Below are 27,608 nucleotides of genomic sequence, written 5' to 3'. Positions count from 1 at the left end.
GATGATCTCAGTTATCCTGATTTTAGGTTAAATCTGTGATTGTGGCTGAAGGACTCATAGAAGACCACTTTGACGTCACCGTGAAGATGAGCACCTACCTGGTGGCCTTCATTGTTTCGGATTTTAAGTCTGTCAGCAAGATGACCAAGAGCGGAGTCAAGGTGAACTTGTGATTGTCACGTAGGGTGACCTGCTTGCCCTGGTCTGCCTGGGGCGGTCCTAGTTTTATAACTGGAAGTCCCACATCCTGCAAATGCCCCTCATTCTCGGACAAACTAGTTGGTGGGCCTTCCCACTGTCACAGATGCTCATGTTTGCAGTGGGGTTCTAATAGCAGAAACATGTGGGGAGACGTGGCCTGGCCTGGGTCATGGTGCTGGCTCCGCCAGTAACTGGCTTTCTGCTACCTTTGGAGATGAGCTTACAGTCTGTAAAATGTATAAGTTGGATCAGATTCTGCAGTGGTTTCTCAGCTTGCTTCTTCTGTCTATAACTTTCTGCAGTTTGGAAGTGAATGTCACTGACTCTCCGAGCTGGGGATTTCTAGCTGTGGGAAGGAAGTAAGAGAAGACAGCTTGGAGTATTAAATGGCTCTGGGGAGAGCATCTGGGTCAGGGAGTACTGGAGTGTCATGGGAAGAGGTCTTGTTTGGAGGAGCTCTTGCCACTGGGTGGGTCTCATTGTGTAGTGAACAACCTACACAACTGTACGCTGCGGCCCTGAATGCGAAGAAGATTTTCAAAGAGGAGGCAGGGGACATTTTATTTAAAATGACCTCATTTATTTGTGCTAGTTTTAACTGACGCCTGGGATAGTTAGGATTTCTCTTCTGAATTGCCTTGTCTTCTGTAGGGCCTGAATAAGGTCCTGAATAAAGGGTCTTCTTATCGTTGTGGAGATATCTCTGTTTACCTGGGGATGTGAAGCTAAGGCTTGAGACTTGGCTGTAGGAAGCAATCTAAGTTCAGCAGTGAAATTAACAGTAAAAACACCCACTCACTGATTTGCCCACTTCAGTGAATCCTTTTTGAATGGTTATTTTTATGTGTCTTTCATACTGTGATATTATAATTCATAATAATAAATATGTTATTTGGTCTTCATCCTTGATGAAGGCTCAGAGCTACTAAAACTCTTAGAATGTCCTATGTGTTGAGAACCATGAGTATTATCTTTTGTTATGTTAATAAAAATTTTCTAGGTAACCTAACTAAGGCTGGTTGACTGGGAACCAACCATGTGATGGGAGAATTGGGACTGGAGACTGTTTCGTCACCAAAGGTCAATCATTTATGCCTGTGTAGTGAAAATGCCATAAAAACTCAAAGGGTGACTCCTGTGAGCTTCTGGGTTGGTGAACCAGTGGAGGTGTAGGGAAAGTGGTTTGTAGGAGAGGGCATGGTCGTTACACTCCCTTTTTCCATACCTTGTCCTAAGGCACCTCTCCCATGTGGCTGTTCGTTCCTGAGTTATGTTTGTTTATAATGGACTGGGAATCTTGTCGAGTAAAATGTTACTCTTGAGTTTTGTGAGCTGCTCTAGCAAATTAAACTCAAGAAGGGGGCTGGGAACCTCCAGCCAATAGCTGCTAAGTCAGAAGCACGGGTGATAACTTGCACTTTTGATTGGCATCTGAAATCTGGTTAGGGAGCAGGCTTGTAAGACTGAATCCTGTAGAATGATGCTCTCACGCCAGGAGGGTCAGCATGGAACTGAATTGTAGGGTACCCAGGTGGTGTTGGAATGTTGCTTGGAGATGTGAGGGAATCGCCCCCTCCCACATGTATCTACATTGGGATTAGGTCCCCAGACCGCTTTTGTGTGCCAATAGTTTGAGCTGTTTTCTTTCTTTAACACATTGAACTCACACTTTATATCGTGTCTAGAAGTTGTCATATATGAAGTCTTGGTGTGGCTGGTGCTGTGATTTGTTGTTTCTGAGGCTCTCGTTCACGGTGTCTTGTTCCCTTGTGCTGTGCACTGTGAATTGTGTCTGTGAGCTTTTCTTACCTGAGTTGAAGGTGAATTTTTCCAGAGAGAATTTGTATTTTGCTCCTGTCAAGTGACCTGGAGACTTTGCAGCCTTGGGAATCACTTTAAATTATGGCTTCAGGTTTTTGGACCACCTAGGTTTATTGTGAGTTCAGCTGTTAGACGGCATGAAGTTTAGCTTTTAGCAATAAATTCTCTGAGGACATTCTCTCACTATTCCTCATACATCACCAGGGTTTGAATAATGCATTTTTCCCCCCTTGCAGTCTCCTGGAGGAATTTGGTGATTCTTTCTAGTTTAGACTTCCAGTAAGGGCTTGGTCCTTTGGGATGTAGCAGGGGACACCTCTTACCCACCTTGAGCAGGTTCTGGATTTTGTCTCCTTTCCCTGTTGAGCTCTCCAGTGCTATGAAGACCTCAGCTCAAGTCCATTTGTATTGGGCTAGTGTCTTCAGGGCAAAAGCTGGCTCCAGTGACCCTCTGCTGACTTCCCAGGGTCCTGCGGTCATTTCAGTTTGGGAAAACTAAGTTGTCTTTACCTTTGCACTATCTCATGTAAACATTTAGGAAGACATTTTTATATTTGTTACTCATCATCTGTTGTTTTCAGTAGGGGGATTGATGAAAACAATCAGCATTAATATAAGAAATAGCAGCCTGCAATTGTTAACTTTAATACTGGCAACCATGTCCCACACTGCTGCTGCTGCTGCTAAGTCGCTTCAGTCGTTTCCAACTCTGTGCGACCCCATAGACACCAGCCCACCAGGCTCCCCCGTCCTTGGGATTCTCCAGGCAAGAACACTGGAGTGGGTTGCCATTTCCTTCTCCAGTGCATGAAAGTGAAAAGTGAAAGTGAAGTCATCCAGTCGAGTCTGACTCTTAGCGACCCCATGGACTGCAGCCTACCAGGCTTCTCCGTCCATGGGATTTTCCAGGCAAGAGTGCTGGAGTGGGATACCATTGCCTTTTCCATGTCCCACACTAGGAAGCTGTTAATGTCAGCCTTCTAGAAAAGCCACGATGGCATTTGGATAACTTCCTTGTGTCTTCCTCTTCAGGTTTCTGTATATGCCGTTCCAGACAAGATAAATCAGGCAGATTATGCACTGGATGCCGCGGTGACTCTTCTAGAATTTTATGAGGATTATTTCAACATCCCATATCCGTTACCCAAACAAGGTATAGATCTTGCACAGATGTTTCAAACTGGCATTTAATGACCTCAGCAGTAGATTATGTCTTCCTAACTGGCATCTTCCCCCATCAGCTCAGCAGCCTCTCAAGTCATTAAAACCCCAGCAGGTTTTTGAGGCATGCAGCATGGGGAAACTTTTGCCTTCTGATTTTAAAGACAAACACAACTCTATTAGTGGGCAGATAGCAAAGGACAGAGGCTGCATTTTTTCCCATGATTGGCATACATTTGGTAGGAACATAGAGTACTCAATAAATTTTTTCAATGAATTCCTTGATAGAGCATAAGAAAATCTGCATTTTCTTTCTTACATGAGCCCTTAAAACTATTATGTGTTTGAGTCTTTAGTGTGTGGGAGTCTTGGGGATCCCAGCTAGAGTGGATTATTGAGACAATTTTTAAGATTGTCCAGTCCCCAAACACCTTGTCAGAGAATTAGAAATGGAGTCAAGAGGTCTGAAAGCCAAGTGTGACTTTATCATGCAGCAGCAGAGTAACTCTGAATGAGCCACTGAGCCCTTTTTCTTCACTGTGAAAGGTTCTTCAGTCCAGAACCCAAGATTCTGTGGGGGTCACTCAGTTTCTCTTTGATCCCTGCATCCATCCATTCTGAGAGTTGGTGTGTTTGGGCCATGTGTAGGTTAAGACCGAAAGATGTTTTTTGCTTCCTTCCCAAGATCTTGCTGCGATTCCTGACTTCCAGTCTGGTGCAATGGAAAACTGGGGACTGACAACGTACAGGGAATCTTCTCTACTGTTTGATGCTGAGAAGTCTTCCGCCTCAAGTAAGCTCGGCATCACGATGATTGTGTCTCACGAACTCGCCCACCAGGTATATGAGCTCAATCACACTTTTCAAAACAGTATAAACTATGCTTTTATTGCTCTTCTGGGACATAGGCTATTCATATCGATATATGAATTCTATGGATTCATTTTTACTTTGTCTTTTTCTCCCAGAGGAAAATGTATGTCTTTAAAACATTAGGTACCATGTTTTAAAATACATATTGAAAAGTTTTTCTTTTTACTTTGAAAAAAATATTAGCTTTATAAATATGTTAACATTCATATACTGACATTACACATACAGAATATATTTCCTTCTGAATGTTGGACGTTTATGGCCGTGTAGGTAATCCAGTTGCCATAGAAATCTGTGGATAAACTGAGTAATATTTTCCTTTCAGTGGTTTGGGAACCTCGTCACTATGGAATGGTGGAATGATCTTTGGCTAAATGAGGGATTTGCCAAGTTCATGGAGTTCGTGTCAGTCAGTGTGACTCATCCAGAACTGAAAGTTGTAAGTTGTATTTACTTACTTTTTTTTTTTTCTACATTTTAGGTTAATCTGTTGCTGGAAAATATTATATTTACCAATGCTTGATTATGGAATTTATAGAAAGATTGATAACCTCCCTGGGAGTTTAAATATGGATCAGGTTTCCAAAATGCTAGTGTACTTTGAAGATATCTCACAAAGACTTATTTCCACACTCAGCTGCTTATTTCCAAATCTATGAGTTATGAAGTTAGTACTAAATTGTCCTCCCTGAGTGTCAAAGAAACAGAAATAATGACGACTTGTCTGTTCTGTATCGCTTTCCCTCCTTCAGGCTGCTCACTGGAGAAGTATTACGTACAGATTGATGTTATTTAAATAGGGTCCTACTTGCCAAATCAAATGAGTTTTAAGATAATTGCACATTTGATTGTATAAGAACCTAGACTCATGGGTCACAAACTTACTGGTTTGGAATCTCTACATGATGATTTCAAAAGTCATGTGTTTAACTTGTGAAAATCAAATGCAGTATAATTAGAAACATTAGGTAAAAACAATCCTTTACCATATTTTAATTTTCATTTGTACATATTCATCTTCCTATATACATAACTTATATGTGAAAAGAAAGTGAAACTAGGCAATCATCAAATAATTGCCCTAATCTAGTGAAAGCAAAGTCGCTCAGTCGTATCCAATTCTTTGCAACCTCATGGGCTGTAGCTTACCAGGCTCCTCCATCCATGGGATTTTCCAGGCAAGAATGCTGGAGTGGGTTGATTACAGTATAGTGGATCATAATAAGTATTTTCCTGTTTCCATATAGTCTTTAATAATAAAAGTGATCATGTATGCTTATTGTTTTATTGTGTAATATGCCCTAATCAGATTATAGTTGGAATTTGTTCTCCATTGCTTTTTCTTTCACTACATGGTTAAAGCTAAATTTCTTTGTTTTAAAACCACTCTAATATTGTAAAGTAATTAGCCTCCAAGTAAAATAAATGAATTAATTTACAAAAAGATAGTATAGATGAAGACTGGAGATACTGAAATCATTATATATTTTAGTTTCATATTTGGGTACTATTGGGCTGTAGGCATAATGTTTTCATTTTTAATAGGAATGTTCTTTATTCGAAGGTGATAAATATTTAAACAAATTTTCAATATTGATCTAAAATCACTGTTTCCTGTCTCTTAGAAGATAATTCTGTTTAATTTTGTAAATTCTATAAATATATAATAGGTCACATCAGAAATTTGGAGTGTAAACCTGTTATCCCACTTGCAGCCAGCCTCATTTCATAGTTTTTGATCTAAATGTGAATCACTGGTGATGTTGTCTTTTGATCTTAATAGGAAGAGTATTTCTTTGGTAAGTGTTTCAATGCAATGGAGGTGGATGCATTAAACTCCTCACACCCCGTGTCCACACCCGTGGAGAATCCTGCTCAGATTCGGGAGATGTTTGATGAAGTTTCTTATGACAAGGTAAAAATGTATTATAAGGATACAGTTTGCACACTAAACTTACTGGAGTGGAGAGGCTATAGCTAGGGCTGTGGGGGACTTTCCCTTCAATAGGACCGACCTGGATTGAAGGCTTTCTCTTCTCACTCAGGCTGCCCAGAGTCAACTTTTTTAAGGCCTAACTTTAAGTATGGCTTAAAGTCCTAAAGATTATACTGTTGTCAGTTCTTCATTTACCTTTGTAAGTGAATATTCACAGTCTACAGAAACTTTTTATTTATCCTTCAGCAAATAGATCTTGATTGAGCTTTAGCTTTGTATCAGGCAAAAACACATGCCCTTTTGTAGCTTTGGGTGCCTTCAGAAACAGTTATCATGCAAAATGTGTTTAATAAAAGAACTGGAAATTGTTGCCAATGTATAATAGCTGGGAGATTTTATATAAAAATCCATATTACTGGCTTCTCTTTGAAGGAGATAGAATTCTGGTTATACCAGGCTTCTATTTCCCTTAGCAATGTGGACTGGAGGTAAGTCATCGCTAGTTTACGAGATGAGGATTCTGCTTTTCAACTTTCCCTTCCATCCCCAACCATTTCCATTATCCTCACTGAGGCAGAGAATGTGTTATTTATCATAAAGCTTGGCTGCTTTATGTGTAACAAAGGGAAAAGTATTTCATGTTTGCATGTTTCCATCAATAGTGCAGAGTAGATAAAAGCAGACAAAAACAGACCTATAAACTCACACATAGATCAACGCAATAGAATAGAGCCCAGAAGTCAGCTCAGGAATACAAGGTTAACTTACGAGAAACGACCCAAGAATACACGATGGTAAATGGAGTCTCTTAAATAAACGATCATTTAGTTCTTCTGACACCATATACGAAGGAAGAAAACTGCACCACTGTCTTACACGACTCACAGAAACGAACTGAAATGGATTAAAGACTTAAATGTTAGGATCAGAAACCATAAAACTCCTAAATGGAAAATAGAGAGAAAAAGCTTCTTGACGTGTCTTCGCAGTGATTTTTGTGTTTTTTTTTTTTTTTTAATATGTGACACCCAAAACATAAGTGCATAAGCAACGAAGGCAAAAAATCAACAAGTGGAATCACACGAGATTAAAAACCATGTGCACAACAAAAGCAGAGTAAGAGGCAGCCTACTGAACGGGAGAATATCTGAAAACCAGGCGTCCGACAAGGGATTAGTGTCCACAGTATATAAAGAACGCGTCAACTTGATTACTAAACAATCTGATTTTATTTTTATTTTTTATACTTTATTTTTAAATTTAAATTCTTTTCATGGAAAGGCATTTTAAATATAGCATTGTGTACATGTCAATCCCAAACTCCCGATCTCTCCCTCCCCACCACCCTTCCCTCCTGGTAACCATAAGTTTGTTCTCTGTTGAGTCTGTCAATACGTTCATTCGTATCATTTGTTTTAGATTCCAGATTTAAGCAATATCATATGACATTTGTCTAGCTCTATCTGATTTACTCCAGTTAGTATGATATAATCTCCAGGCCCATCCATGTTGCTGCAGATGGCACTATTTCATTCTTTGTAATGGCTGAGTAAAAACAATCTGATTTTAAAAGAACTGAATAGAAACTTTTCCAAAGACAAACAGATGACCGATAGGTACATTATAAAGTGCTCAACGTCGCTAATCCTTGGGGAAATGCAAGTCAAAACACAATGAGACACGGCTCCACACCTTAGAATGGCTAGTCTCAAAAAGACGAATAGCAAGTGCTGAGACGATGTGGAGAGGGGCAGCCCATGTGCACTGTGGTGGGGATGTAAATGGATCTGGCCACCATGAAAGACAGGATAGAAAACAAGATATTACAAAATAGAGATATCATAGCCAGCAATTCCGCTTTGAGGTTTTCAGAGAAAACAAAAACAGTAGCTAAAGGAGAGACATGCACCCCGTGTTCCTGGCAACCTTATTTGCAATAGGCCAGATGGTTGTTTCCTCAAGTGTCCATTCCATGGTAGAATATTCAGTCATAGAAAAAGGAAAGCTTGGCGCTTGTAACTACATGGATGCATCTTGAGGGCATTCTGCTAAATGAATTCAGACAAATCCTATATGGCCCCACTTATAGGTTAAATCTAAAAGCAAAAACACACAAAGAGTGAGTTCATAGGTTGGTGGTTGCCAGGGGCTTAGGGAATAGGTGAAGATGTCAAAAAGTAAAATCTTGCAGTTATAAAATACATCATAGGGATATAATGTACAGCATGGAGCTGTAGTTAATAGCATTGTATTGTGTGTTTGAAAGTTGCTAAGGGGAAATCTTAGAAGTCCTCCTCACAAGAAAAAAATTGTAACTGTCGTGATGGGTGTTAACGAGGTGTACTGCGGGGATCCTTGTGTGGTACATGCAAGTATTGTACACCTGAAGCTAATGTTATCTATCAATTATACCTCCATAAATTATACCTCACAAATCCTCATCTCTTGGCAGGGATATGCACCAATGCAGACCTTCAGGGACCCAGGCTCTGCCCATCTAGTGACTACTGTCTCCTAGAACCAGAGAGAGGGAGACTGTCTCTACCATGAGGGGACCTAAGACATTCTCTTGGAAAAGGAGATTTTGAGTTATGTCTGAAAGATGAATTGAGGCCTTTCAGGAAGTGAAGTAGGAAGGGTTTCCTAGGAAGGGGGACTCATGATTTCCTAGAAAACTCAGGGTGGTTTTGAGCGAGAGGGAAAGAGGAAGGAGGAAAAGTTCTTGGTGGTTAGTTGTATGAAAAGTTCAGGGGGAGACAAAGAACGTGAAAGCATTTTTCTTATCCTTGGACTCCCGTCCCTCGTTTGTCACCTGTCTGACCACTGGAGGTATTCGAGTTTGTGGTCCGTGATCTAGGAGAGTGGGCGAAGAGGGGGAAGCTCTTATTGCGGGAGTGCAGAGTGTCTAGGAGTTCTCTTGCCCCCTTTCTCACCTTGCTCTTGCTGGGCCAGTTTTCTGTGCTCAAGGCTGCCAATTCTTGCCCAGTGGGCTCCGCCATTTCTCACCTGTTCTCACCTTTGATTCCATCTCTCCCCACTCCTGCCCCAGAGGGGCGGCGGGAGAGCCGCGTGGTGGTCCAAAGTCCCGGGTTTATTCTGCACCATCGCCCACTCGCCTGTGAATCATGGAAGCTGGCAGATGATGGGGAAGTTTGAATGCTGACGTAAAATAGCAGTCCTGGTGACTAAAGCATGAAGAGTCACATTGATCCCCTGCCTCAATCGGTCCAGGTGTAACCCGGTGTTTCTAACTGTTCTGCAAGTGATCAGACGCTAAAAATGTTACGCATCTTAACGAATGGCTCCAACACAGTGACGGTAGGTGAGACGGAGGTGGACGACAGCTAACAATTATTTATGTGGTCTTTTCAGGGAGCTTGTATTCTGAATATGCTAAGGGACTATCTTGGTGCCGACGCATTTAAAAGTGGCATTGTAAAGTATCTGCAGAAGTATAGCTATAAAAACACGAAAAACGAGGACCTGTGGAATAGCATGGCAAGCGTGAGTATGTTTTCACGTATCTCTGTGTTTGGGGTTGGTAGGCTTATTGCCTTATTTTGTTTTTGTTCTGTACCACATTAATCCCTCTGAGAAGAATCACGAGTGGTTTTTTTTTTTTCCCCCAGAGGACTGAGTGATGTGTTTATTTTTGGTTTTTAGATTTGCCCTACAGATGACACGCAACACATGGATGGATTTTGTTCTAGAGGTGAACATTCATCTTCAACCGCGGTAAGTTTTCACATCTGTACGCATTACCCCAAAGCCCATTCTTTTACTCCCTTTCCTTTGAAGGATAACTCTGTGCCAAGCTTTCTGAGATCCTGGATCTTATCAGTCTCTCTGTAGATAAGGCTGCATTTAAACTATACCAGAGTGACAGCCTTTTACAATTTTTCTTAAGTCTCTCTATACAAGGAAGTTTTCCAGCCATCTTTGGTAACATTATCTCACTGATATTAATTTCTTCAGCTTCACTCTCTGGAAAGCAGTAGATTTATGATGTGCTTCTGTGATAGATTAGAACTATATCCATCAGGCTGTGTCAATTGTTTCCATAGCCCTTCATTTGTGAAAAAAAAAAAAAAAAAAAAAGATGGCGTGAGCATTCTCAGGCACTTACGATGTGTCAGGCACGTGTGAAGCACTTATGTGTATAATCTGCTTTATTCTTCACAATAAGCCTATGAGCAAATGCTATTACCCCTATTTTTACAGCTGGGGAAATGAAATCCAAAGGCATATGATTAGTAAATTGCAGAGCAGGGATTTGAATTGAGATCTAACTCATGTCTCTAACTGCTAAGCTATAAAGAATTCATAACACCTGAATCACAAAGCAGCCTGAGTCTCTGTTTATCTGGCCTTGTGGAATATTTTCACAGGTAACTTAGTGTGAGCCTGGAGATTCAACAGAATTATATCCACTCGATTTTTATTTTCTTGGCTGTTTTGCTTTTAGAGACAGATTTATTCCATAGTTTCTAGATGTGTCCTGTGGAATGTTTTATCCTTTCATTAGCTCTTAAATATTATTTGAAAGCTTTTTTAGTATCAAAGAGTAAATGCTCGTTTGAGTTAATGGCTGGCTGTTGGGTTGTGGGCCATGTTGGTTTTATCACTTGGGAAGTACGGGCTCTCAATACAGCCCTTTTCCCCCCACCTTGCTTGTTGGATAGACAGCATCCTTACGGAGGTGTTGCACACCTGGCCACTTTGTGTCCTTTCTCTCCCTGCCTTCATACACATGCCTGCTTTTGTGCCCAATGCCAAACCCAAGGTCTGCCCAGGAGATCCAGCTGTGATACCTGTTTTTAAGACAGAAGAAAGGGAGAGAATGAAAAGCGACTAGTTGGTGCTCTGGTGGATATGCTATGGCTGGAGCCAGCAGGGGAAGGGAGCGGGCTGCGGGCTGGGAGCAGCGGAAGGGACAGAGGAGAGCTTCACTGGCTGCAGCCCCTGCAAGCTCAAGCTTGGGTTCTCTTCTTAGAGGTGGGTCCAAGTAGTTCACGTATCTGCCTTTTTCGCATAAACCAGCACTGGCGACGGGAAGGCCTTGATGTGAAAACCATGATGAACACCTGGACGCTGCAGAAGGGTTTTCCCCTGATAACCATCACCGTGAGAGGCAGAAACGCCCACGTGAAGCAAGAGTACTATGTGAAAGGCGTGGCTGATGCCCCAGAAACTGGGTAAGGTTCACAGGCAGAAACTCATCTGTTGCCTCGGTAGTGACGTCTGCCTGGTAGGATGAACCCTTGTTCTTGAACTGGTGCCCTTCCCTTTGTTGCAAAACACATTAATCAAACCTAAATACCCTATGAAGCTGACTTACACACCACCATCTTTTCAAAAGGATAAAGATGATCTATAATTACTTAAACATTCTCATGGTTTGTAGTTAGACATGATGGTAATTTTCAGTTACTGGATTGAAGTCAGCTCTGAGCATTTGTCGCTAAATTACAACAGTGCCTGTCGGTAGGGTTGGAGCTGAGGACATAAACATTCAGGTGATTTCCGGGAAATGCAAGAGACTTGATTCTCTTCTTTGCCAGTCTGATTTGGATCCCCAAACCTGTTTGTCAGCTTAACACTACAGAGGGCATCGCTGGAAATGAGACACTGCAACTTGACTGACGCTGCTGCTGCTAAGTCGCTTCAGTCGTGTCCGACTCTGTGCGACCCCATAGATGGCAGCCCACCAGGCTCCCCCGTCCCTGGGATTCTCCAGGCAAGAACACTGGAGTGGGTTGCCATTTCCTTCTCCAATGCATGAAAGTGAAAAGTGAAAGTGAAGTCACTCAGTCTCTGGATGGACACTGTTAAAAAAAATCTTTTTTTTTTTTTGAGATAATTTCAGACCTCTGGAGAAGTTATAAGGAGAGCAAAGAATTCCTGTATAATCTTGGCCCAGATATGTGTTAATTCTTCACCACATTTATTTTATATGTCTATATATAACCTAAAATATCAAACAATTCCAAAAGTATGATCTTTATTTCTCTCTGTATATATGGCAAACTTATTTTTAACTGTTTGAGAGTAAGTTGGAGGCATGATTCCTCTTCACCTGAAATACTTCAGTATGTTGTTCAGTTGCTAAGTCGTGTCCAGCCCTGTGACCTCATAAACTGCAGCACGCCGTGCTTCCCTGGCCCTCACTGTCTACTGGAGTTTGCTAAACTCATGTCCATTGAGTCGGTGATGCCATCCAACCATCTCATCCTCTGCTGCCCCCTTCTCCTTTTGCCTTCAATCTTTCCCAGCATCAGGGTATTTTTCAGTGAATTAGCTCTTAGCATCAGGTGGCCAAATTGTTGGAGTTTCAGCTTTAGCATCAGTCCTTCCAATGAATATTCAGGGTTGATTTCCTTTAGGATTGACTGGTTTGATCCCCTTGCTGTCCAAGGGACTCTCAAGAGTCTTCTCCAACACCACAGTTCAAAAGCATTAATTCTTCGGCACTCAGCCTCTTTATGGTTCAACTCTCACATCCGTACATGACTACTGGAAAAATCATAGCTTTTACTACACGGATCTTTGTTGGCAAAGTGATGTCTCTGCTTTTTAATATGCTGTTTAGGTTTGTTATAGCTTTTCTTTCAAGGAGCAAGCGTCTTTTAACTTCCTGGCTGCAGTCACTGTCTGCAGTCTATGAAAATAAAATCGGTTACTGTTTTCACTATTTCCCCATCTATTTGTCATAAGTAGTATTTTCTGAAAAGAAGAAAATTGATTTATATAATCACAGAACCTTTATCAATATTGTGAAATGAACATGATACAATACTATTATCAAATGTATCAACCTTATTCAACTTTACTCAGTGGTCCTAATCATGTCTTTATAGCAAAAGAAAAAAAAAAAGAAAAAACCTGGTTCAGGATTTAATATAGGATCAGATTGTATTACTTGTCATATCTCCTTAGTTCTTTGATTTCTGAACCAGCTCCTCAGTCTGTCTTTCTTGACCTTGATATTTTTGAAGAGTAGAGGATAGCTGTTTTAAAGAATGTCCTTTGATTTGGGTTTTCTGCTGGTTTTATTTTTTCACAGTCAGATTCAGCTTGTGCATCCTTGGCAGGAATTCCATGGAAGTGATGCTGTGCTCTTCTGAGTATATGATTTAGTAGAAGGCACAGGCTGTCAACTCCTCCACATCTAGTGGTCTCACTTTTACAGTCACACCCCCTGAGATCCCTATGAGACTATCAGGGCTTCCTTGAGCCCAGATTCCTGGCTCTATTCAAGGAGTCCAAGAAAAATGAATCAAACCCAAACTGGCAGCTCCCACAAAGCTGGAAATGGGCTGGGATGTTTTGAGCTATTAACTCTAGCTGTTTCGGATACCCTCTTTCTTTAAACAAGCCAGTGCCTGGCACATGGTGGGTGATTTAGGAACTGCTTGCATTGAATCAGCAAGTGAACTGTCTTCCTTTCTCTTAGGCTCCTGTGGCACATCCCACTGACATTCATTACCAGCAAATCAGACGCAGTCCAGCGCTTTTTGCTGAAGACAAGAACAGGTAATTTATTGTGGACCTAACTAGCTTACTTCAAGAAGAAACTGTTTAAATGTATAGGATTTAGATAATCAGTTTTCCTGGGTATTTATCTTGGGTAAAACAAAAACGATTGGGTCAGACTTCATCTTCAGCAGATCCCTGACTTTCAATTTCTAGTGAAGAATATAGGTTTGAAAATACTGTCTGATTGCAAAAAAGAAGGCCAATATCTTGCCAGGTAGGAAGTAAAACAGGTGAGTTATATAATGCTGAGGACGAGAGACACTTGGGAAAATCGCCCCCGCCTTTAACGTTGATAAGTTAAGTGAAGTCGCTCAGTCGTGTCCGACTCTTTGCGACCCCATGGACTGTAGCCCACCAGGCTCCTCCGTCCATGGGATTCTCCAGGCAAGAATACTGGAGTGGGTTGCCATTTCCTTCTCCAGGGGATCTTCTCAACCCAGGGATCGAACCCAGGTTTCCTGTATTAGAGGCAGACACTTTAACCTCTGAGCCACCAGGGAAGCCCTTAACTTTGATGGGTTGTATCATACATGTGGCCTGAAACATTTACATTCTCATGAGTCTATAGATCTCACAAAATTCGTCTCTTAAACTAGTATTGGCTTTTGTCTATTGGGATGCCTTTTCTGGTTTCTACAAGCAGTGCGTTCGATATGAAACTCATTTCAGTATTAAAGTTGTTGAGTATTAAGCCTGCCTTTAGTCTCTGATCAGAAAAGCTTTTACCAGTCAAGAGAGAAAACGGAGCTGTGATTTACTTTATTTGCTCTAGATGTGCTCATCCTCCCAGAAGAGGTGGAATGGATCAAATTTAATGTCGGAATGAATGGCTATTACATTGTGCACTATGAGGATGATGGATGGGACTCTCTGACTGGCCTTTTAAAAGGAACACACACGGCAATCAGCAGTAATGATCGGGCCAGTCTCATTAACAATGCATTTCAGCTCGTCAGGTAATGCAAGCCCCCCTCACAGTCTTGGTTTATTCCTGAAAGCTGCTGTTATCATTCAAATCTCTGATTTCTAAAGATGAAATCGATTGATTGCCAGTAAGAAATTGAAGGATGTTTTCTCCCAAGTTCTCCTAACAATTCAGGGTTGCTTTTAGCCTCAGGATTAACCTCTTATCTGTGTCTGCTGAGGACCGAGGTAAAGAAAGGAATCTGTATTTTAATCTTTTTCATTAACTACTTGGATCAGATGGAAGCAGAAGTGTAGAAAACCAGGAGACCAACATCCCGGAGAAGCCTCTTGCCTGGCCCTTAAAGCCTAGCCCAGCAGCTTTTCCTGGCCTTGCTGTATGTAACAGATCAGGTTTCTCCCTGCTGGGTGAAGGCTTCTTAGAAGACTGAGGTCACCCAGACCCGAGCTGTCGTCATTACATTTCTTGGACTAAAGGAGAGCGGTTCCCCTGTCCCATCGCCATGCTACCCAAACTGGATGCCTGGACGTCACAGCATCTTTTTGGCATGCAGCTCAGAGGACATGGTCCAACCAAATGACCTTTGAGTGGGAGAGGATAATGTTCACTTTTTTTTTGCCCCATAACATTGGCTTTTCAGGAAATCTTCCCCATGCCTAAAACTCAAACTTCTTCACTCTTTAGGTAGAAGTGACGTCCAAGAGGAATCCCCCAAGTGGGAGAGAATACTGTAATTCTCAGCTCCATGTCTCTCTGCTCTAAAATGTTGAGTTCTTCCTTTGGGGGGGCCTCTCAAGGTGACAGAAAGCAGTGGGGGATAAAGATAGGGGTTGCTTATGAAGCCATTTCTGCCTGCCTGAATATATTCCTCTCCACAGTGCTGCTGCTGCTAAGTCGCTTCAGTCGTGTCCGACTCTGTGCGACCTCTTAAATCACTGTGTTTACTTACGTGCGCACGTACCCTTTCCCTGAGGCTTTTAAGACCAACTCTCATTATAATGACGAATTTTTTAGATCTATATTCAGTTTCTTTTTGTTTTGTTGTTGTTTTTTTAAATTTGTAAAAAATTTTTAAAAATTTATTTTAATTGGAAGCTAATTATTTTACAGTATTGTAGTGGTTTTGCCATACATTGACATGAGTCAGCCATGGGTGTATATGTGTCCCTCATCCCGAACCCCTCTCCCACCTCCCTCCCCGTCCCATCCCTCTGGGTCATCCCAGTGCACCATCGCTGAGCACCCTGTATCATGCATCGAACCTGGACTGGCCATCTGTTTCACATATGATCGTATACATGTTTCAGTGCTATTCTCTCAAATCATCCCACCCTCGCCTTCTCCCACAGAGTCCAAAAGTCTGTTCTTATATTCAGTTTCTTTTTGAAATGGAGATGAGGATGTATTAACTCCAGGGACTCATACTGGTGACTGAGTGGCACGCTCTCTGGTGAAGCTTCCTGAGGGATCTTTGATCACAGTTCCCGTTTCACTCTGGCAGTCCAGCAAGGTTCGATGTTTCCTAGAGGGACAGATGCTGACCTGCTGCCATTGCTCTTAACCACAACCAGTAGAGCTCTACTATTATATGTGGGTATATAATATAATGTAATATATTAATGTAATATATTACATTATATTATATGTTGTATGTAGTTAGCTCTACTATTCGAGAAAGTTCCTTCACGGTGCAAACATGCCACGTGTTATGTTATACGTGACAGGAAAGCTATGAGTATAAAGGCCATTATCTGTAAGGAGTTGTCTATATCTGACTGAATATTTTGCTGGAAGCTTGTTAAAATAACTTTTGAAGCAAATAGTTGATTTTCTGGATTTTTCTTTCAAACTGCTAACCCCAGTGTCTCTTGACCAGCATTGGAAAGCTATCAATTGAGAAAGCCTTGGATTTAACCTTGTACCTGAAGCATGAAACTGAAATCATGCCAGTGTTTCAAGGTTTGAATGAGCTGATACCGATGTATAAGTTAATGGAGAAGAGAGAGATGAATGAAGTGGAAACTCAATTCAAGGTAAAAGGCTGGAATAAATTGAATAGTTTTAGATAACTGGTTTGCTTTGGTGCGGGTGTGGAAAAGATTTCTTACCATGGTGTATATTTTATACATGTCTTGATATATTTTGAAGAAAATTGCAATTATCTCCATATTTGAGTTGACCCGTGAAGATTTTGGTTTTATTTTGGCACTGAAAACAGGCATGGCACTGTTAGACACTTATCCATTTCCTCGTGTGGCTAATTCTTTATGTCATTTTACTTCTGTGTTGTGGTGGTTGCTCTTAAGATTTTCTGGGACTCAGGTACTCAGGTACTTAGTCGTTACTTTTGGCAAAATGTCATGAAGTCTTGTTGTATAGTTTGCTCTCAAAATGTCACATTGACTGTCTCTTTTAGTGAGGTTTGAAAGTGGCAGCTCATCCTGATTTTAAGTAGACAAAGTATATAAGATGGTTAGGGAAATACTCGAATCATTCATCATTTCTTGCTTTTGACCCCTTTTATAATTAAATAGAAACCGAACCGCATGGTTTTGAAAATCTGAGTTGGCCTAAGCTTTAAGAAGCAATCCCCATCACCCGAGGGTGTGCTGAGTTCTAAAAACCACGAGATGACTGGTGACGCGTGTGGCTTTCCCGCAGGCCTTTCTCATCAGGCTGCTGAGGGGCCTCATTGACAAGCAGACGTGGACAGATGAGGGCTCCGTCTCGGAGCGAATGCTGCGGAGTCAGCTGCTCCTCCTTGCCTGCGTGCGCAAGTACCAGCCCTGCGTGCAGAAGGCAGAAGGCTATTTCAGACAGTGGCAGGAAGCCGGGGGAAACTTCAGGTCTGTTTTTCTTGAGCAACTAGTTTGTTCATGTAAGGGGTTTCTTTTCTGTTTTCTATCATCATGACTCAATGTTGGGGGCAAACAAGAAACAAGTATAGATAAGACTCTTCTGGTGCTCTTCGGGGAAAATAATGTTTTTTCTTTTAGATTTATCTATGCTCCTCTCAACTTTCTGCTTGAAGAAATACTAAGAGGAAACTTCTATGCATAAAAGTCAAATATCTGAACAGTTAGAAAGGGATTAGAATATTTACTGGGGTTTTTTGTATAGCTAAGGATACAAAAGGGCTTCCCTGTGGCTCAGCTGATAAAGAATCTGCCTGTGATGTGGGAGACTGGGGTTTGATCCCTGGAGCTAAGGGAAAGGTTACCCACTCCAGGATTCTGGCCAGGAGAGTTCCATGAACTGTATAGTCCATGGGGTCACAAAGAGTCGGGACACAACTGAGTGCGACTTTCACTTGGCCCCAGATAATCCTTTCTTTTGAGTTTCCTTGATAGCTCAGTTGGTAAAGAATTCGCCTGCAATGCAGGAGACCCTGATTCTGTTGGGGTCGGGAAGATCTGCTGGAGAAGGGATAGGCTACCCACTCCTGTATTCTTGGGCTTCCCTGGTGGCTCAGCTGGTGAAGAATCCACCCGCAATGCAGGAGACCTGGGTTCGATCCCTGGGTTGGGGAGATCCCCTGGAGCAGGGAAAGGCTACCCACTCCAGGATTCTTGCCTTGGGGAATTCCATGGACTGTGTGGCAAGTGTGACACAACTCTCACACGAGTGACATGGGGTGGCAGAGTCGGACACGACTGAGCAACTTTGACTTCACTTCAAGGATACAAAGGTGGCTTCTCAGCTGGCTCTAGTGGTAAAGAACCTGCCTGCCAATGCAGGAGACGCAAGAGACACAGGTTCTATCCCTGGGTTGGGAAGATCCCCTGGAGTAGAAAATGGCAACCTGTTACAGTATTCTTGCCAGGATAATCCCATGGACAGAGGAGCCTGGCAAAGTCAGACATGACTGAGTGCACGCACACACACACACACATACACACACACAAGGGTACAAAACCTTATTAGAACTGAGACAGCTGTGCTGGGCAGGAAGAGAGGCAGTGCCTCTTACTGGAGCTTTTTCAGGCCTCTCAAGCTCCCGACAGGTGGGGAGGGGACACAGAGGGATACGGGGCAGGGACCAAGGCCTCTTATATTTGTGGCTTAAATCCCATGCAAGAAATACTAAGCTAACAATATACGTACTTCCATTTACAGAAGTGCCTACAAACAGTGGTCCTATTGGGGTTCTGACTTTTGTTAATAGACTTCATCTTAAGTCTAGTTTGAATTTTTTTTCTTTTGTCTTGAAAAGTGACTACTATTGAGTCACTTGGCATCATTCAAGTATGTTAGGAACAGATGTATTTAAAGAAGTGGCATTTCACAGTGTATTTTTGAGAAAGCTACTTAAAACCAAACTCAGTTACTCTTTCTTGCCTCTTTCATAAAATGTTACTGAAGGAAAGAGGTTATTTTGGTTTATATTTCCAAGCACACGTCTCTGATTGTGGAGCCAGTTTATCACTTCATAAGTAAGTCTCCTGCATGCAAACACACTTCCCTCATCCCAGCCTCTCTCCTGCTGTGTTCTTTTCCACAGCCTGCCCAATGATGTGACCTTGGCAGTGTTTGCCGTGGGGGCCCAGACCCTCGAAGGATGGGATTTTCTTTATAGTAAATACCAGTCATCATTGTCCAGTACTGAGAAAAACCAAATTGAATTTGCTCTCTGTATCAGCCAAAATAAAGAAAAGCTTCAGTGGTGAGTAATTCATTCATGGTCATGTAGCCAAGAGGGGCTAAATGAGAGCAGATCCTTCTGGCACCTATTTTTGTTTTCTTGGCCAGGAACCACGTTTTCTGCTGGGAACATTTATGCAGGAGGGCGCACATCTAATGTGTATGGTAAATAATTAGGGAGCAGCGAGTGTTAGGAAAAATATTTTGAGGAGTGTGTATTTGTGTATCTTTAACACATTTAGAAATATATACTTGGTATCCTTATTTAGCCACTTGTGAGCAAAAAGAGAGACTATATGAGAAGGGGTGTTATAAATATAAATGTTAGTTTTTATTATTATGTAGCTATAGTGAGTTTCTCAGCTTTTTTTCTTTCCACAAATCATTGTATTAAAAAGTTCAGAACTTTCTCAGGGCCTCTTCATTGCTAACACGTCTTTTAATCATTCTAGGCTACTAGACCAAAGTTTTAAGGGAGATGTAATAAAAACTCAAGAGTTTCCAGGTATTCTTAGAGCTATTGGCAGAAACCCAGTGGGATATCTGTTGGCCTGGCAGTTTCTGAGGGAAAACTGGAACAAACTTGTGCAAAAGTAAGTCGTGCCAAAAACTGTGCTGTGACTGGGAAAAATTCCTGAACCTCGCTGTGTTTTAGCCGAGTTTGTCAGATACCAGGGGTTATCCAAAGGGATTCTTTTGATTGAAGATAGGAGGTAGAGGTACCCAAAATATCCTTAGAAAATATGAAACTCTGATTCAGTGCTAACTAGTGGATCTGGGTGGTCAAGTTTTTCACGCCACGTGGAATAATCTCTTCCTGTACCCTGTGACCTCTATGAAGCCTTCTTCTGCACAGTTCAATCCAAGTCTTCTATTTAGTACTTGCACATTACATCTGCCCTTGTAAGTAGCACTTATTACTTGTGTCATTTTCTTTTGGGTACTTTATCTTTTATTCAGTGGCTGGCGTGTTTATTTTTTACAACTATATCTTAGCCCCTTGGAGCCAAGGATCATGTCTTATCTTTTTCATGCCTAACTAGTGTTTGGTGGATTGCTATAACATATGTTGAGGCACTTAAAAGTACATATGGAATGAGCAAATACTTTATAACACATTTTTGCAATTTCTATTTCTAGGTTTGAACTGGGCTCAAGTTCCATAGCCTACATGGTAACGGGAACAACAAATCAGTTTTCAACAAGAGCACGGCTCGAAGAGGTAAAAAAAATAAAATAAAACGCTTTCTTTTTAAACCAAGTGACAGCTAATAAGTTACCTAATAAATAGGGGGTCAGCAAAATACTTGAAGGGCCTGCTGAGTTAGAAATGAATTTTGTCACTGAGTGCATATTCTTTCTGGATGTGTGTTTTGTTCAGTATGGTGGTTTTGATTTTAGCAAAAAATCAGTTACAAATAATTGAAAGCTGTGCCTCTCCCCAAACATAGATGTCTTAGCTCTGCCATTGGAAATTTTAGGGCTTAAAAAAAATTACTTTAGACATCTAATCCCTGTTTAGGATGTTAAAAGTGATTATTGGAGGAATAAGTGACTGAAGTGATCATCCAGTTATTTTGAAAGAGGCCGGTCTGGAAACTAGGTTCTCTACTATTCAAGCTCAGGGTTTCCCATTGCTTCCTTTATGTACTATCTACTTTCAGAAAGGATTTTAGGCCACTTGTAAGGTCTATATATAAAACAATGTTAACAAAGAGCTGCATAATGTTCAGAAAGAGGTAATTGTATGAGGGGTTTATGCTGAGGACAATTTATTGCAGTTGTACCCTACATTTATCACAGCTTCCTAGCAGCCAAGGAAAGATGAGAAAACAGTATGAGTCATTGTCAGGCAAGAGAGACCCTTGGAACATGTAAGTTTTCCACAAAAGCAGACTTTTCAGTCTTAATGGCTCGTTTTGTTGTGGTGCAAGTGTGTGCGCTGTCACCTCAGCTGTGTCTGACTCTTTGCGACCCCATGGACTGTAGGCTCCTCTGTCCGTGGGATTCTCCAGGCAAGAATACTTGAGTGGGTTGCCATGCTGTGCTCCAGGGGATCTTCCCGACCCAGGAGTCGAGCCCTCAGCTCCTGCAACTCCTGCATTGCAGGCAGATTCTTTACCCACTGAGCCACCTGGGAAGCCTGGCTCTTCTCTAACAGTGTTCTCTATAATAAAGTTGTAGGACACATTTTACATGGCTTTAAAATTGTTGCATTTAGGTGAAAGCCGAGAGCCTAATAGTCACCTTTTTAGGAATGGTTCAGTTGTGTAGTTCCATCATCTAGCTTGATAGAGACTGCTTTGAAAAATGAAAAAGAAATGTGACAACCCTTATTTCTTCAGTTTTTCACCCAGGCTTGTAATTAACTTGCACACAATAATTCAAGCTTGAGCTTCTAGTGAGGTCTATGGCAGACATACTCTGTGTGATGACAGCAGAACCAGCCAGGGGCTGTGACGATGTGTAGCAACAAAAGATTTCATTTACTGCGTGATCATTCATTTATTATCTCATTAATTCATTCAAGACGTATTTCATTCTTACTCGCCAGCAGTTACGGTTTTAGGTGTCAGGGCTACAGTGATGAAATAGGATATACAAAGTCCCTGCCCTCACAGAGCTGATATTCTACCGGGAGAATCAGACAGTCAGGGACACGTCAGCCTATGTCGGGTAGTTATATGCCCCGAAGATGAATAAGGCAGGGGAAGGAGAGTGAGTGACTGGGTAAGGGATGATGCTGTTCTGTGGGGTGACGAGTGGACGTGTGAGCAGGTGCAGACGGAAATGGAGACGTCTAGGAGGCGGGTGTTGTGTGCAGAGGGAGCATCAGGTGCAAAACCCCTGCGTCAGGACATGTAAACGAAAGAGCCTGACGTCAGAATGGAATGTGTCCTGCTGACATTTAAAATGCAGGCACCAGCCTGAGCCCTCCCTTCCCCTCGCCTCCAGTTCCTCCTGAGTCCTGCTGGCTCTGCTTCCAGCTTGTCCATCCTCTCTGTGCGCCTCTCTGCTCTTAGCGCGGCCAAGCCTTTCTCATCTCTCACCTGGGTCTACGGTGATGACCTCCTGACTGGCCTTCCTCCTGCTGCTTGGCCAGTGCCAAACCATTTTCCATCCTGAAAACCAACCCACGGTGGACTGGGTTGGTTTTCTTGGAACTCTTGCCCGTTGCTCTTGACATCTCAAACCCCTCCTTCCCATGTGGGTAAGTCTGCGATGACCCGGCCCCGGCCCACCTCTCTGGCTCATTCCCGAACACTGTCTTAGATACTCAGCCTCCCTCTGCTCCTGGGCCCCACCGGGTGTTTCTCCCGGCTCGAAGCCTCTGCACTTTTTCCTTCTTCTTCCTGGCTTGCTCTGTCCTCAGCTTTAGTCTGGGAAGGTTTGTTTTATTCTGTAGAGGCCCAAGCTCAAGTGTCATCACCTCCGCAGACCACTTTGTCAAAGGCAGGCCACCTCCTCCCCAGTTGTGATCATGGCCTGGGCTTATTTTTCTCCACTGCAGTGCAGAGTCATCCCAGTTCACTTCTTGTCTCCTCTGGCAGACTGTAAGCTCCATGAGGACAGGGTGTTTGCCTGACTCATGGCCTCATCCTCAGTGTCTTGTGCAGTAATTAAGCCAGAGGAATGAGTAAGTATCAGAGTCAATGTTCATGAAGAAATGGATGTGGGTGAGTCCCTGGTACACCCTCTGGGCTTTCGGTTCTGCACTTAACCCACATTACACAATGGCGTCCTCACCATCGCTCTGCAGTGTTACAGACGAGCAATCTGAGTCCTGGAGAAGCTAATCATTTACTCTACCCATGTATCAGGCTGCTTATTGCACAGCAAATGTTCTCAAGGAGGCAAGGGTGAATCATCTATGTCCTCAGCTGAGATGCTGGATTTCCCAAGGCAGATGAAGATACGAGTGATAAAGCTGAGTCCAGAAAAATTGAAGGGCAGGGGTTAACAACGGGCTTTCTTAGAGCTCTTGTAGGTATCTTTTAGTACTATCGTGGTAAGCTTCTTTAGGACTAATTTAATTTGCCCAATTAGTAAAACCGCTGATGTGGTTTGACTGAAGAGTGCCTAGAGTGATTTTTTTATTTTTTACATTTTATTGAAGTATAGTTGATTTACAATGTTAATTTTTCTTGCATAGCAAAGTGACTCAGCCACACACATTTTCTTTTTCATATTCTTTTCCTTGATGGTTCATTGCAGGATATTGCCCAGAGTGATTTTTTAAAATAGCATATTAATTAATCTTGAATTCTGATAGAAAAACAGTTGGTTGAGCTACAATTTAAGGCAGGACAGTGAAGCGGGGTGTTCTCTAGGTTGTTATAGTGGGAAGGCATGCCTTCAGCTCACTGAAAAGTTCTACTGAGATTTAATTTAAAACAACCCTGAATCATTTAAAATTGGAATTTGATCTTTCAAAAGGCTATTCTTCCCCGCCTCCTCTCCCCAAACTTATGATTATGACATGGATTTTTAAGGAATTAACTGTCTGGAATCCATGCTGAATAAATAAAACATTTTGGCTGAGACTTGCTTCCTGTCTGCAAAATCAAAAATTGATGGATTAATGCTGTGAAAATTTATGGGAAAAGGTTAAGAACCCTTGACAGTGAGAGAGAGTAGCATAATGGTCAATGCTATTGCCAAGCCAACCTATTCCTCCTGTGAGCTTAAAGGGGATAAAACACCCAGAAGGGAAACAACAGCAGATATTTTCGAGGCGATAGCCAAGCAACTCTTATCTCTCTAAAACCGTGGGGAATGCTGTGTGGATTTTATCTTGAGGGAACAATGCATCAATTGTGGATTAGGAGAAAAAAGTTGGCAAGGTTTGGGGTATTACCACCATAACTTGCTAAGAACTCCGCTCCCTGCAGCGTTTCTATAATAACATATGTGGCCAGGGCCATGGAGAAAGACTGCACTTTATGGGGCTGAAGCTGTTTGGCTTGGCAAAGAAGAGATTCTGCACATTCTGCTTTTTTCAGACACGTTTAAAAATGTTAAGTTTGCATCAGTGTGTATGTCACAGATGACACATAAAATAGATACACAAGATTAAAACTTAATTATAAAATGGTAAACCCCGAAGTCTTTTAGAATCTGGAAACTGTGAATAAATTTTAAAAAGCTGCAGAGAGAGAAAAAAAAAAAAACACAACACTTGACATCATGAGGCATGAGCTCATTTCAGAGCTCAAGTTTATGTACATAATCGTATCCAGACACCTGGCCCTGCCTTCTCTGTAGAATTTTGACAAATGCTGGAATTCTGGCTTCAGTTTTAACTAGCCTGAACTTACATCTGTGTAACCTGAACAAAATTTTAAAAGCCTGATTTTTCCCCCACAAGGTAAAAGAATTCTTCAGCTCTTTGAAGGAAAACGGGTCTCAGCTCCGTTGTGTTCAACAAACCATCGAAACCATCGAGGAGAACATACGCTGGATGGATAAGAATTTTGATAAGATCAAAGCGTGGCTGCAAAATGAGCAGCTTAACCTGCTGTAATGGTTCGGCTCTTGGTCGGTTCCTGTGATGTGTAATCTGCAAACTTTTGTTGAATGTGAATATTTTTAAAGTGGAGATGCGCCAGCCTGGCACCCACTGAAGATGCTTCTTGCCCCTTCAATTCATTTCACTCCTTCCTTTTCGTGAAGATCGGCTGCTTCACGTTTTCCTCAGGGAGTTGCTGCCACCACATGTTCCATTATAGGTGTGACCCCGAAATGTACACCCAGGTGGGGGGTTCCCTACTGTGGAGAACTAAAGCTCCTTTTTCTTCTTACATTGTATACTGAAGCCCCGTGGTCTCCACACCCCGGCTCCCCCCTCGTTTGTCATTCGTACGCTGCTGCGAACAGTGATAACTACTGAACCGTGAACCCCTGGAGTGCTGACTGAGCCAGAACGGCCCCTCTCCATCCAACTTTCTCCCTCTTGCTGCTTGCCCCGGAGAAGGCAATGGCACCCCACTCCAGTACTCTTGCCTGGAAAATCCCATGGACGGAGGAGCCTGGTAGGCTGCAGTCCATGGGGTCGCTAAGAGTCAGACATGACTGAGTGACTTCAGTTTCACTTTTCACTTTCATGCACTGGAGAAGGCAGTGGCAACCCACTCCAGTGTTCTTGCCTGGAGAATCCCAGGGATGGCGGAGCCTGGTGGGCTGCCATCTATGGGGTCACACAGAGTTGGACACGACTGAAGCGACTTAGCAGCAGCAGCAGCAGCAGCTGCTGGCCCAGGGGCTGACCTGTCCGGCCACATCACGAGGCTCCCCTGTCCTCCAGCTTCAGCTGCACTCCCAGGAGGGCAGATCAGAGCTGGGGCTGGGGAGAGCGCACGTGAGGGTCTTTATTGCCCTGGCTCCCTTGCAGGTAGCCTCAGGCTGAGCCTCCAGCCGAAGGGCTCAACTCCAGGGAGGTGGCCCTCTTTCCCACCAGCCTTCTGCATCTCTGTGCTAGTAAGATGCTTCCTCCTCTCAACTCTGCAGGGGGAAGTGGAAGCCTGGCTTTCATTAGTCCTGTCTGGACTTGTGGTTTTCATACAGCCTGCTCATATTCTTTATATAAAAACAAATAAAAACATATAAAAACAAAACAAAAACTCCACAAACACCTTCCGTAGAGCCCTCCTGATATAATTCTAATTAGAGGGTGCCATCTATTTCTTCAAGGCCACTGACCAGCAGTGTCCCTTCTGAAAAAGCAGAGCGCTTTCAGGTCTAGGAGAAACCTTTCATTGAAAGTTGAACCTGAGAACTATTGATCCTTCGGTAGGGGATGCTTCCCCTTCCTGTTTCTTATTTGGTCTGGTCTCAGTTCAGTTCAGTTCAGTTCAGTTGCTCAGTCGTGTCTGACTCTTTGTGACCCCCATGGACTGCAGCACGCCAGGCCTCCCTGTCCATCACCAGTTCCCGGAGTTTACTCAAACTCATGTCCATTGAGTTGGTGATGCCATCCAACCACTGAAGAATGGACTCATTTGAAAAGACTCTTATGCTGGGAAAGATTGAAGGCGGGAGGAGACAGGGCCAACAGAAGATGAGATGGTCTGATTTATAATCCCTAAATAACTTGTTGTTGGCGCTTACTGCCAGGCACTGTAGACTCTGCTAAATGTAAGCTACTGTGAAATGGAAAGTACTTGCTTATATCAGCCTAAGCGAAGACCAGGTATGGTGTTGGAGTTGAAATCTTTTATGAGTTTAATATATTGCAAAACTTAAGATAAAGGAATAGGATATGAAAAATGTCAATGTGTTCTAATACACTATGGAATAGAAGGTCTTTTCTGGACATAAATGTGTCTATTATAATTCCATTTTCATACATACTGCCTGACTTAATGGTTTAAGAACTAAAAAACAGAAATCACTGGTCATTTCTACCCCGCAGGTGTTTTCCTTCTAAAAAACATACAAAACCAAGATTTTACTGTAAAATACTTTGCTTTAATTGCATCTTGTATCTTGAGTAATGAAACATGGAAATAGTGGTTTTCGGTTTTGGTCACCTGAGGCACCTATTTTCATTTGCTTTTGGAGAAGTCCATTTTCTAAAGAGACACGAATCACACAACAGTGTGCAAAACCCTTTTTGGTAATAAAAAATGTTATTTACCTCTAAGCAAAGCTTTGCAATTATTTACTGCAAATTAGATGGGTAAAAAGGACTGATTTAGATCCTGTAGCTTACTCAGTTCATCATTAATTACCAGCAGACACCCAAGTCTTGAAGACATTTTGAATAAACAAAAGGCATATTCAGAGAACCTTAAATAAATGTTTTCTTTTACAGGCATTTCTTAAATCTCCAGATTTGGTATGTAATTTAAAAAACTTTATATATGCATGTAAATTAGTAATACTGGAGTCATAGCTTTGCAAACACATCTGTCAATGTCAAAGGTTTCACTTTTTTTTTTTTAAAAAAACAAAACAACTTTGTACTACCTATAGACACATAGTTAAAATCCCTCAGGAAAAGTGTTTATTTTCTTGTTAGTGCCTTGAAAAGGTCTGTTTAAGTTACCGTAATCCTGGCTTATATTTCCCAGATTTAAACTAATAATGCCTTTATCTCTCATGAGATGAAGACAGAGCATTTGAAGTGGATGAAGTTTGCAATCTCAGGCATATGCATGATTTTTAAAGAAAAATGTTAGACAGTATTAATAGAATTAGATACCCATTATAAGCAGTATTGTTATTTTGCTTGCCTCCTACCCCATTAGACAGTATCAGTGATACTACTTATTTTTAGTGAAATTGCCAAGTCCTAAGAAATAGTTTAAACAGATGTGAAGGGAGGCTGTACCCACTGAAACCAGGAATTCCATATCAGTTTTATGATGTGTACTTGATATCTTTTCTTAAGTTCACTCTCAGAAAATGAAGATGGGATTTTGATCATTTAATTTCATCAGTGCTACGTTCATCAACCATTCAGAAAAATATGAGAAACCATTCCAAGTTGTGGGATATCAGACCCTCCCTAGT

The 27,608-nt window shown here is 42.1% G+C and overlaps 1 protein-coding gene across 4 annotated transcripts in view; it reads left to right on the top strand.

Moving 5' to 3' along the window:
* The window catches only part of ERAP1 (endoplasmic reticulum aminopeptidase 1), a 40,195-nt gene extending 13,459 nt beyond the window's left edge, over nucleotides 1–26,736 (top strand). For all 4 annotated transcript variants that reach the window (XM_042250779.1, XM_012178990.4, XM_004009090.5 and 1 more), the window contains exons 4-19: nucleotides 27–161; nucleotides 3,055–3,175; nucleotides 3,869–4,023; nucleotides 4,382–4,495; nucleotides 5,840–5,971; nucleotides 9,365–9,496; nucleotides 9,656–9,727; nucleotides 11,033–11,187; nucleotides 13,446–13,525; nucleotides 14,301–14,484; nucleotides 16,330–16,486; nucleotides 17,115–17,299; nucleotides 18,955–19,116; nucleotides 19,547–19,687; nucleotides 20,235–20,316; nucleotides 24,463–26,736. In XM_042250779.1, the coding sequence (XP_042106713.1) occupies nucleotides 27–161; nucleotides 3,055–3,175; nucleotides 3,869–4,023; nucleotides 4,382–4,495; nucleotides 5,840–5,971; nucleotides 9,365–9,496; nucleotides 9,656–9,727; nucleotides 11,033–11,187; nucleotides 13,446–13,525; nucleotides 14,301–14,484; nucleotides 16,330–16,486; nucleotides 17,115–17,299; nucleotides 18,955–19,116; nucleotides 19,547–19,687; nucleotides 20,235–20,316; nucleotides 24,463–24,618 (2,163 nt within the window). In that variant the 3' untranslated portion in view covers nucleotides 24,619–26,736. The remainder of the gene's footprint in view (nucleotides 1–26; nucleotides 162–3,054; nucleotides 3,176–3,868; nucleotides 4,024–4,381; nucleotides 4,496–5,839; nucleotides 5,972–9,364; nucleotides 9,497–9,655; nucleotides 9,728–11,032; nucleotides 11,188–13,445; nucleotides 13,526–14,300; nucleotides 14,485–16,329; nucleotides 16,487–17,114; nucleotides 17,300–18,954; nucleotides 19,117–19,546; nucleotides 19,688–20,234; nucleotides 20,317–24,462) is intronic.
* Nucleotides 26,737–27,608: the final 872 nt, after the last annotated feature.

This window comes from Ovis aries, chromosome 5, assembly GCF_016772045.2.
Source record: "Ovis aries strain OAR_USU_Benz2616 breed Rambouillet chromosome 5, ARS-UI_Ramb_v3.0, whole genome shotgun sequence".
Lineage (NCBI taxonomy): Eukaryota > Metazoa > Chordata > Mammalia > Artiodactyla > Bovidae > Ovis > Ovis aries.
This window is presented reverse-complemented; position numbering and strand designations above follow the sequence as displayed.